Raw genomic sequence first — 12,155 nt, 5'->3', positions numbered from 1 at the left:
ACTCAAAGCGTCCCGATTGAAGCTTCTAAAGCCAGTACGTTAACGGCCTTGTGCTTTACCCCATTTCTCGTGAGTGCTCTAGAGAATAGCCTATAATTCTCAAAGGAAGCGGCCCCACTTCCACACTCACAAGGTGAATTCTATCAAGGATGTTTACGTAACTCCAACACCCCCATACGAGCTATAGAACTCATTAAAAGATCGAAGTCTCAACCTCACAATTCGTTACGAGCTTTATTAGTGCACATACACCATAGGGATGGATAATAAAAGTATGCACTTTTATCACTATCAAGTTACTTTCAGATTCGTTTTTCTTCGCCTAGTTTGTAGGATCTCTAGCCCCTAGGCGGTAGTATCCTCATCAACAACTTTACAAAATATATTAGGCTTTAATCCAATCCGCCTCGATGCATTTCAGATAATTTCTGAAATAATGTGAAATATAATTTCACAAATTTAGTCTCATAGACTTTATGGTTTATTAACCATTTCTCATATAATTTCACTTAAATTTTCACGTGATTTTTCACATAGATTCACAGTACTGTATTTCTTTTTAATGATTCCGGATTCCAATAAAAGATTCTCGCAATTTGCCGATCGCAGTTTATCCATCACATATTTCAATGCACAAAGCATTCATATTCCACAACAAATTCTTCAAAGCACAAAGCATTGATCTATTCCACATTGGGATTTTATATATCACATTAGGCACCAATCGGCCTCTTCACAGATTAATGTCAAAACAATCAATTTTATGAATTTTGACTTTTAAATTATCAAAATATAGTCATTCCCACAAGGTGATAAATCTAATCAAATAGGAATATAATTCCTCTTTTTTAGATTTTCAATAATCAACAATATTGAAACTTTCAAAAAACAGTTTAATTCACACATCACAAATCACAATTTATTTTCGCAAATTAATATCCACTCTTAGGCCTTTCTAAATCATCAATGTCACGTATGTAAAAAAATAGGCCTTTAATAATTACTTGCATATTCAAGATTGCAAATAAAGCATAATTTATCACATTATGTACTATAAACAATTTGTAATGAGAAGATGAGCAATTAACATAAACCACGTCAAACTCAATTGTAACATGCTTATATGGGTAGACACTTAAACCCCCACTATTTCTCAATATTTAAATAATACACAAAATATTTAATATCATGCTCTCTAAGACCCCCCACTACATCAAATATTCAAACACATGCATCATGAGTTAAATTCAAAATATAATATATCATGCTCATTTTCACAATTAGAGAAAACTATAATACCCCCACTATTTCTCAATTTAAATAAATTATTTATTTTCATAAATATCCTATCCTTAGAAAATTATATCATGATTAAACAAAATTAATTTTCCAACCACAGACCACCATACACAAATGTCTACTAATAATGCACCAGTTATTTAAAATCGAAAAAGGGCATGCAAACTACATTAACTTCATGCATTAATTTGGCATGCTATGGTCGACATAGTTTTAATTCAGATTCTAATTATATTGCATCAATAATCAATCAACAATAGGATGAGTCTTCAAAAAATTATATATTAATTAGATTATGATTACTAATTCAATTTCATAGAAATTAACAAAGAACTCATAATTCCACATACCACCCATGCATATGACTTCTTATTTAAGGAGGAGTTATATCTTCTGGTAAGATAACTGTGAAACACTTTCGGGAGCCCAAAGTGGCAAATAAGTCTGATTTCCCGAACTGCTAGCCGACAAGACCAACGCGTTGTAATATGTTGCTACAACCACGCCCACGTCCGTGATCGTCATCCACTTTTGCAGAGGTGCTGGGGCGTTATCCCAATAGGCGACACTCGCCAACACCCGATACACTGAATTACCACCACCGAAATAATTATTGAAGAACAGCTCGTGTCTTCTAATACAGTTATACACATCCAATCTAACCTCCATCCAATCATCCTCATTGTTCTTGACTGCACACGCCACGTTCCGATAACCACAATTACCATCCCCTTGAACGTCCGTCCACGCGTCACAACCTTCGGAACGAGGCAAAAATGAAGCTCTCGCAACCACCTAGGTCGGGGCATTCGTCCCATTTCGGGTCCACTCACAGTCGATGAACGACCACGGCCACAGCTAGATCTCTCAGAAGATGAACCACGGCCTCTGTTGCCTCTTGATCGTCCTCGTCCTCGTCTAGAATTTTCTTCGCCCGGGTATAATGGCAACTCATGCCCTGACTCATCCCTCTGTGTGGAGTTTTTCCGCGGTCTACCTCTCTGGCGGTCTAGTACTGGTGACTCATTAATTTCCGTTGCCCCAGGATGCATTCGTTCAAAAATGACATCTGCCACGTCCGTGATCTCAATTTCTGAACGTTGACGCAACTCATCAATTAACCGGTCTAGCCTGCCAATAGCCTATGACCTGTGATCGGGAACTGAACCAACACTTTCTTCTTGGCCAGCCCCGAATCCCGAAACCCATGTCCTCCAAAAAATGTGGACATCCTCCGCATAAAACACACCACGTCGTGCATTAACCTTTGCGTCAATTTCATGTTTGCATGGGAGGCCAAGACATTTCCTCATGTAACAGACGTAACTGTCTATATATTCATCCTTCTCATCATCCAACATCTTCAGTGCGGAATGTGTTACAATTCCATTGGACAATATTTTAAATACGGGCACATTAATCGTATGGGCCTGAATCCTCTTTGACTTCGCAAATTCGGCCAGAATCTCGTTAAGTTGATCTTCGATCTGTGTGTGATACTGTGCCCAAAATGTGTCAAAGCCACATGTGGACGCATCCAACCATCTCTTCAATGCTCTATGGCTGCTCTCCACCCTAATATGATTAAAGTAGGTTACGTTTCAGTAAACAACATGACAGTAAGTTAAGTATATGTACGTAACCACTTATAAATAAATGCCTGCTTGTCGATGTATTGCCCAGATGAAAAACTAGATCCGTCCATGTGTTTACAAATTTCTCTTTGTATATTAGCCAAGTAATTCCGGCTGAAATCTGTAATTCCGGCTGAAACTCTGTAATTCCGACTGAAATCTTCTTCACACACTGATGTTGTCAAAGTTTGCCACGAACCAAGTACAAAAGAAACCCCTTGACGCCTACTATTGCCGAAACATCTTGAAGCACGACGCCCCACATTCATGTTAAAGTGCCAAAGACATAATAGATGAGCCACAGTCAAAAATACATTCTCTATCGCCTTTAAGAGCCCTAACTCGCAATCAGTCACGAGTGCAATAGGTAGAGTATGTTGGGGGGGGGGGGGGGGGGGGGGGGGGGGAGTCTCTTCAGCCTTTGCAACAGCCATGTATAATGGTCTTCATTTTCATGGCGCAAAATGCCACTCCAACAGTAAAAAAATTTCCGACAGGAGTAACACCAACAATCTCCAACAAAGGCAATTTGTACTGATTGGTTTTGTAAGTACTGTCAAGTAGTATAACGTACGGAAACTTACTTAACAATTCGACAGATAGAGGGTGAGCCCACATCAAATCAATAACTTCATGTGTGGTTTCATCAGTACGGAACCACTTGTAATAGTTATGCTCCTCAATCAACCCAATCAAATGTTGCATCACTGTACGGTCACCCCTAGCTAATCTTCTCAATTTCGCCTTTTCATTGTATATTTGTTTCGAATAAGCATCGAGACCCAAGCCATTTTGTCTCAAGTTAGCCAAAATCTTCTTGGGCGGCACATGACTTTGTGAAAGATCCCTGATAATCTTCACCTCCGCTTCATTCAATGCACTCATCCCATGCCCAGACATGTATATCGAAAAATGACTATGCTTCCCATATATTATTCTGAGCCCCCCATCTATCGTCCAACCGCCGCTCTCCGACAATTTGAAAACCACAGTTTATTTTTTTGCTACCAGACCTTTTCGAGGCCGCCTCTGGGTTAGTTGATTGTGTTTCTCGGGGCCCCCCGAACAGGTCACAAGTCAGACACACTTTCTTTGTTTTGGGGGCAATTTTTTTAATTAATTTCACGAAAATACCTCTTGCAACGGACCTCGCCCAAGCCAGTAACTCGTCCCTTGAGTCAAACAATCGAGTTGTTGTAAAATAATCGGTATAATCAACTTCAATTGTAGACGTATTGTCCTGAAAAAAACATTAAAAATTTATTAAAAAAAAAAAAATTGAACCGGACGCCCAACTCGGGCGCCCATTTATGTAGTGCACGCCCAAGTTGGGCGTGCAATGCATGAGCGCCCAAGTTAGGCGTTTGCACAATTTGCCCAGTTTTTTCGATTGAGAAGACGGAATTTTTACCTCGTTATGTCCGTTATCACGATCTTCATCCGATGAGCTCATTTGTCGTATATCACACCAACAAGAATGATTTTTAAGCAAATTCCCTTCAAAAGCTTTTTTTTTTCTTGAGAGAAAAAATATTTTAATATTAAACCGCAATAGCAATTTTGTAACCGCAAAAAGCAAGTCCCATTATAATTTAATTAAATTATCTTAATCAAATGATCAATAGTCATATTAAAACTCCATTCTATGTAAGTTTGAAGCCACTTGTCCGTTTAAAACATTATCTGTTAAAAAAATAGAAGATCCCACGGGTCAAAGCTTTGATATTTTCGTTCTGACTAAAAAAAAAAAAAAGAAGAGGAAAAAATCTTTGATATTTTGAGTGCCCTATCCATTTGGGGTGTCATCGCAATTCGCATAACTCAATTTGTAATTACCAATTCTACCACACTGACACTCCAATGGCGATACCACGAATTATCATCTTCCTCTGTCTTTCCCTGGTTTCATTCTCCGTCTCCGCAGATGGCGGCAGCGCCGCCCACGACGAATTGATTAAGTACGGGTTTCCGATCGGGCTTCTCCCGTCGAACGTGGAGAACTACACCATAAATCGTACATCGGGCGTTTTCTCGATTATCCTTCGTGACTCTTGCAGCGTGACGCTACCTCCTGACAACTACTTGGCCACCTACTCTCGCAAAATAAGCGGAAAGATTGTAGAAAATCGAATTGCAGAACTGGATGGGATCAACGTCAGAGCATTCTTCAAGTGGTGGGGTATTACTGGAATTAAATCCAACGGCCAGGATTTGGTATTTGAAGTCGGCGTCGTTTCTGCCAAGTACCCTTCCAAGAATTTCGACATCTCTCCCCTCTGCGAGGGCACCCGCTCTTCTTCATAGAGGTATTTTTTTCTCATTCAACTGTTATACAGACTGAACTAATTTTCTTATATGATTTAATTGAATTATCATTTGACCTAATCTGTTAAAAACTTGGTGGAGTATTTGCTAGTAATGTTCAATTCACCTTTAATTTCAAGAGTTGACCTCCTAATCGATCGGAAAAACATAGGAAAAGAGGAACTATGGCTTTGTGAACAATGGAATCCAGGGTTGTGACTTATGATTGGTCTGAAGGACTGTTTTGTATTCAGCTGAATGTTCACATACGACTGGCAGTTGTTATTCACTAGAGTTCAAAGTGAACATAAACACGGTCTGGGTTATTATGCAAAGTGATATAAACCCAAGATTAACTCGAATTTCATTGCATGATGACATGTCGTCCCCACTTATACCTACACTTTCTATAACCAGTTGTAGATGTAGTTTATATCAATGGTACTGAATTGTATGGGACTACAAACTTTCTCAACATAATTATGGATATGTATAAGTCTTTTGTATTATCAGTGATTTGTGAAGGGATAAGTTTCGTAATTTCATTAATTACAGACTTTTCGATGATGTTATCAACGTATATGTATTGGTTGTTAAACCATGAATCTAATCGAAGATCGTTTTGTCTAAAACACGAATCGTAAGAATAATTCATGTCCAACAGAATATTTTAGAGCCAAAACTACATAAGCTGTGCTTTACACATTAAAACCGGAAATTCAATAGTCAAACCTCAAAAATACTTGTGTTGATCATACTTCCTGCCATTTTAAAATAAAAAAATCCAAAACTAACAGTGACATATATCATTAAATACTATGTTCATCACTATCATCATCCAAATCAAACATTTCATCACTTTCAATATTTGCTTCGATTTGTTCCAAGACCTTTTCCTCTTACAACTCTTCAACTTCGACGGTGACTTTTTTCTTCCCTTTCTTGTTGATATCTGTAAGTCCTAAAAAACATATATAACATGTCATGAATTCAGAATATTGAATTAACTAGTTAATACATAATACCCTAATAAATCAATGTGATGTATCAAGCCACCTTTTTTTCTTTCCTTTTCTAGATTCACCATTTTCCTCTTGGAAACTTTTATTAGTATTGGACCAGTCTCAGTCCTCCGGTAGACACGAGTCTTCTCTCTCAGATATCCACTCATCATCAGATTCCCACCCTAAAGCTATCGATTATTACCAACTACCAAATAAATAAATTTATAAGCTTGCATTTAAATTAGACGTATATCAAGTAAAACGTTTACCTGTTTATTTTCTCTCATTTCAATGGCCATATATGTAACACCCTCATTTCCACGACGTCTAATATGTGCATTTCATAAATTAAAATGGGAATATAATGTATACGTGCATTAAATGTTCATTTATGTGTGTTCGATGGTCATGTTTACCTATTCATGCAGATTATGTGTATTAAGTGATATTAATAAATCTATATGAGAACTGCTTGTGCTAAATTATACATCTGATTGCTGTATGTAATGTATATGGTGGAATTTAAATATGTATATGTTTACATGTGTTTAGCATTTCTCATTTCATGATCACAAGTCACGCGTATACATTAATTAAATGACTTCTCGTGCGTAATTTAACTTGTATATATTTACATCATATTTGATTAAGTGAATATATAATTTACATATCAATGATTACCAATGCTATTCGACTTAATTGATTATGTCTTAATTTATTCATGTTATGAATAGTTAATTAGTTTCATAGTGATCATGTAGCATACACAACTAAATGAGTCAAGAAAATGCATAAGTGTGTATATATGTAGCTGGGTAGTGTTGTGTGTGTATTTATACTTATACAAATTATGTGTATTCTATTCGTATTTATACATTCTTATACACCCTTTTATAATCCATTAAGTGATTAAGTAGTAATATAATGCCTAACCCGTCAACTCCCTCTCTCTTAAATATGTCATAAGCATTGGAAGAATCATCACTTCCCATTGGTTCTTTTATTGATTTCAAGACATACATGTATTAAGTTTTAAGTTAGAATCTACTTGACATTTGTCGAAATTGTTTTACACATATAATATATATATATATATATATATATATATATATATATATATATATATATATATATATATATATATATATATATATATATATATATATATATATATATATATATATGAAGCTTGCGTTAAATTTGTAGTGTATTAGAATGAGTCGTTAAAGAGAGATGAATTTTAAAAGTTAAGATAGAAAGTCTGTTGATTTTCTTCAGTTAAGCTGAGTCTCTATAAACAGTTTCTTTTGATAACGTATGTGACAATTGTTTAAATGCAGATATTGAATATATGAGTATGAACTTACGTGAGTTAGTGTTGGTTAATTGTTATTTGTGCTTTGTTATTTTATAATTTGTGGTGTTTGATTTGATCTATATACGTGTAATGTACATATGCGTGTCTGTTTTCAGGCTGGTGTAATGTTATAGAGAGCTGGATGATCACATTCACATGCCTTGCCTCTTTTCAAGACATTACTTATTCTATGTATTCGATATGGTTGTGTATTATTATTATTATTATCTAATTACTTGTACGTGATTTTAAACTATATATTCTGAATTATTATAATTAAGTGTAACTCTAATTGTAATTCCATATGTATAAAACTAGGGTAATGTGTGATTGTGTTCTATTCCGCTGCAATGCATACTAATAATTAATGTGCTTAAATTATTAGTTTAAATATTTAACTTGTGTTTAACATAACATTTTGTTCAGATGCTGCTTTGCTCCGCAATCTTTTAAAGGAGACTTTTGTGGTATGTACAATATAATTGTGATGAAATTTTTGGATATCGATGTAATGTAATAATTCCAAGGAAGTTTCAGTTTGTATAATACTGTAGGATTCTGTTGTAAAGATGTTCCTGGTGATTGTGAGAGTTCTTTGAGACAATCGTCAAAAAGATACGTAAACAAAAAGATATTCTTTTGTGTGTATATTTTTCGGATGATCCCTGTTCTCCCTCACCGAGCATATATATATATATATATATATATATATATATATATATATATATATATATATATATATATATATATATATATATATTGGGTTTGGGTTTCTTAAGTCCATTGTTGGTAGGCAGCTTTTTCCTTCTATTTTAGGATATCTTTTCCTTAGATAACGAGATTCTTTCGATTTGAAGCATCACGAGATTCTAATCTCTCCTCGTATCTCTATGCAGCACCCAAGTCAGGGAATTCTCTAGATATTTCTTCTCTTAACTGTCACCCTTAGGGTTATTCGTTCAAGCTGGTCTTTGGTTCTCGTCTCTACTAAATATTGATCATGTCAAGTCACTTGTGATGCTTTTCCATGTGAATGATTAAACTTTTTAATTTTTAATTTAAAAAATGAAGATTCTAATCAAAAGAGAGTTCCTTTCTAGATTCTATATATTAATCTTAATTCAGTTCCTATCAACTTTGATCGTTTGTTGTTATGTTGCAGACATTTAGAATCCGAAGGAAAAAAAAATGTCGTAGGAAAACATAATATCGATGAACCAATTAGACAGTTTTGGAAACCGGAGGGTAAAAAAAAAAAAAACAAGATGATTATATAGACAAAAAGTTGAGAGATCTCAATAGCTATTCATTCTTGCAAGGAACGTTTTGCACCGTACATTGAAGCAACATGAAATCCTTTACTAGATATTATTGAATATTAAACAAAAAAAGAAGAGTTACATTGCAGCTCTCTTGTTGGGATTCAACATACAAATCTTCAATTTGCTCCTCCTGGAAAATAAAATACAAGAGAAATAAAATACCTTGAGAAGTACATCATTATGATTGCCACAAACAGAGGATTATGTTAGATATATGCATGTATACGTATATCAAGATGTATATAAGTTACCAAAATCTTTAGGTGTCTGGCATTTGAAACACTCCATCCTGCTTGCGTAATTGTGCGTGCCGCATCCTAATCTGTATGTCCACGTATCGAGAATCGGATGACATCAATTAAGAATTACAAAAAAAAATTATAATGAGGATAACTATGAAATAATCGACGTGCAAGAGAAGAGATAAACACCTGGAGCAAATCCAGTCACCAGTTTTCCAACCAGGAATAGCGTCATAGGTGTAGCCAGCACCATATCTGGAGTAATCTTTTAAGGCAAAACATCTATAGCAATTTGTTCGGCTCACATAGTTATGCGCACCACAATTGCAGTACCAATCTCCTGCCTGTAAAATTATTTCTGTTTTTTGCATTAATATAAATGTGTTTGCGTAAGATGACATGTCCGTTGCCGTAGCATACTTGGGACAACATCTTTGGCACATCTCTCGTTTTTTGGAAATTTAGGTGTTGGCATGCACCACATAGCCAATCTCCTTGTCTGCTCATCTATCTATCTATATATCTAACAGAACAAATTATTTAAATAGCTAATTAAACTGGTATGTGTATATAATATGTAATTGATCAGGTGTTGTCTGAAGTTGGTGATTTTGTTGAATGCCTGGTGATATGGCCTTATATAGTAGTAGCATTTTCTTTTTCTGTTTTCAAATTTTTTTTTTTTGGTGGGACCCTATGAGCTAGCTTTAGATGAGATTCCAAACCACGACTCTGAGACTTTAGCTATATAGACAAAGCTTTCCTGCTACTAATTAAATTATGAATTGATAGTAATAACTGCAAAGTATAGAGTAGTCAGCTGCACACAACAAAAAAGAAAAAAAAAAAAAAACATAGAGGTTTGTCAGAGCGGTCGTGGTGGATGTCGAGAATACCACAGTTCCAGTTCAATTACAATGTCGTGCGGATTTCATGGCGGAGACACTAAAAAAAATGCTAAAATCAATTTAGAATTCTTCTAAAAAATATTAATATTATTACCATAATTGTAGTCAAGTAATGTGTTATATATTATTACATGTAATAGCTAGTACGTTTTTATACATAAGTAATTATATAAGGATATGTTTCAATAAAATATTACAAATTATCCCTATTTCGTAACCCTTAGAATCTCGTTTAATTTCATTCACTCGCTACAAAGGTGGTGTTTGCAAAAACTTTTACAAATAGATCATGAGTTTTTTTGCTCATAATCTATTGTTTTTGCAAAATGAATTTTTGCTTTTACTTCTCTCAAAATAAGCAGTTTTAAGTTTATTTACCAATAGATTTAAAAACACCCCCACTTTTAAAAAATAAGCACTTAAAACCAACTTAACTCACAATTCATAAAATCTCTGCATTCCATAGAAAAGGGAGTTTGAAAATATTATTCATTAGGCAGTATGAGGGGAAGATGTTATTTGTGAGGTGGACGGATATGGATATTTCATCACCTTCATATTCTCTCTTACTCAAATAATTATTAAAATGGAATCATTCCTAGATAGTATGTCATGTGATGTGTTACATACACTACATGCATGTGTGTACTGCTCGTGCCAATGGCTTACGTGGATTCCATGTCAGCTGCATTTATCGATCCCTTTGCTTGACATTGACACGTACGTGTAGGCAGCCTATACATATGGTTTAATTTCATTCAACATGCATGTATATTTATATGAAATCGGAATTGATTCTTGAAAATGCACATATATACATCCATCGACAAATTAATTCCATTCTATTTTTCATATGTGGTAAGATTCTTTATCTATACAATAATTCAATATCCATAAGAATATATGGATGGATGTCCACCAACTGGGATAATTGTTGCTAGGGGTGGAAATCGGACGGATGGGATCGTATTCCACCCATTCGAAAAATTCTGATTTTTTTTGAAGTAAAAACCCGATTCCAATTCCGATTCCGAAACTTTCGGATCAAAAAAAATCATTCCGATTCCGAAAATTCGGGTCTGAATTTCGGAATTTTCGGCATTGGCGGCGTCTTGGCGGTGCCGCGGCTTTGTTGCGTTTTCACGACAGAGCAATGCGATGTGACGATTTTATGAGAACTGCTCCGAAAAGATATCTTTAGAATCTTCAAAAATGGTTGTGAAAGAGCTCGACAGAAAAATAGAGCATTGGAAGAAGAATTTTTGATAGAAAAAAGAGACAAATATGGTGAAGAAGAAGAGTTGGGCGGTGGAAAGAGAGAAAAAAGTTCAGAGGAGATGTGAGCGGCCCAAGAAGAATAAAAAAGAAATTTAGAGTTTTTATTAGAAGTTTATGGTATTTACTCTTTAGTCCCTAAAATTCTGAATATTCAACATTTGGACTCATCTTTGCTAAAGTGGGCTGCTTTGCTAAAGTGTGATGCGTTGCTAAAGTGGGATGTTTAAAGCATCACTAGAAACAATATATAGCAATGAGGAAATGTTAATAAATTTCGAAAAATTTCGGAAATATTATCGGAAATTTTGAAATTATTTTCGGATCGGAATTCGGAAATTCCGAATAATTCATATACAATTTCGATTCCGATCCGATTTTTTTGGAAAAAAATCGGAAATCAGAATTTCAGAATTCGGATTAAAAAATCGTTCTAAAATTGGAAAAATTCGGATCGGATTCGGCGGAAATTGAAAATTTCGTTCCGATTTCCACCTCTAATTGTTGCCCACCCTACATAGAGTTCCGAGATAAAAAGAACTTTCTTTCTTTCTTTCTTTTCAACGAATTGATAATATTGTATTGTATATTTCATTAACATAACACATTACAATATAAGGGAAGGGCGATGATACACCCGGAGATAATAATCGGGTGCCTCTCCTCTTGACACGTGGCACTCAATTTAATTTTAATTAATTTTGCAATTCTAATTTTCATTATCATCTTAATTATTTATCTACTAAATGGGTAATTGGTACTTTGCACCCTTGAATTACATGAGTTTGGCACTTTGCATCCTTAAATTGA

General features: G+C 35.0%; 2 protein-coding genes and 1 non-coding gene across 4 annotated transcripts; 1 reads left to right on the top strand and 2 right to left on the bottom strand.

Annotated features, from left to right (window-relative positions):
* Positions 1-3,347: 3,347 nt before the first annotated feature.
* Positions 3,348-3,833, bottom strand: LOC148767494 (uncharacterized). Its single transcript, XM_088824642.1, has one exon. The coding sequence runs from the start codon at positions 3,831-3,833 to the stop codon at positions 3,348-3,350; it is 486 nt and encodes a 161-aa protein (XP_088680768.1).
* Positions 3,834-4,717: 884 nt separating this feature from the next.
* Positions 4,718-8,246, top strand: LOC105966457 (DUF538 family protein (Protein of unknown function, DUF538)). Of its 2 annotated transcripts, none has more exons than XM_012991011.2 (2): positions 4,718-5,239; positions 8,025-8,246. In XM_012991011.2, exon 1 carries the CDS (start codon positions 4,794-4,796, stop codon positions 5,235-5,237), a length of 444 nt encoding a protein of 147 aa, XP_012846465.2. In that variant the 5' UTR covers positions 4,718-4,793; the 3' UTR covers positions 5,238-5,239; positions 8,025-8,246. The 2 variants fall into 2 exon arrangements, with proteins under 2 accessions (XP_012846465.2, XP_012846464.2); XM_012991010.2 differs by lacking the exon at positions 8,025-8,246 and adding an exon at positions 7,715-7,976 and having other exon boundaries at positions 4,721-5,239.
* A 651-nt stretch (positions 8,247-8,897) lies between these two features.
* On the bottom strand, positions 8,898-9,728 carry LOC105966401 (RNA-binding protein csdA). Its single transcript, XR_016033841.1, has 3 exons — positions 9,352-9,728; positions 9,172-9,242; positions 8,898-9,050 (listed from the first exon to the last, which is right to left on the bottom strand). It is a non-coding gene; the product is annotated as an RNA-binding protein csdA (transcript).
* Positions 9,729-12,155: the final 2,427 nt, after the last annotated feature.

This window comes from Erythranthe guttata, chromosome 10 (assembly GCF_056151865.1).
Source record: "Erythranthe guttata isolate IM_541 chromosome 10, IM_541, whole genome shotgun sequence".
Classification (NCBI taxonomy): Eukaryota; Viridiplantae; Streptophyta; class Magnoliopsida; order Lamiales; family Phrymaceae; genus Erythranthe; species Erythranthe guttata.
This window is presented reverse-complemented; position numbering and strand designations above follow the sequence as displayed.

Bases quoted from the DNA above. Each gene is read 5' to 3' on its own strand.
- LOC148767494 (XM_088824642.1), bottom strand. From the start codon at position 3,833: ATGTCTGGGCATGGGATGAGTGCATTGAATGAAGCGGAGGTGAAGATT.
- LOC105966457 (XM_012991011.2), top strand. From the start codon at position 4,794: ATGGCGATACCACGAATTATCATCTTCCTCTGTCTTTCCCTGGTTTCA.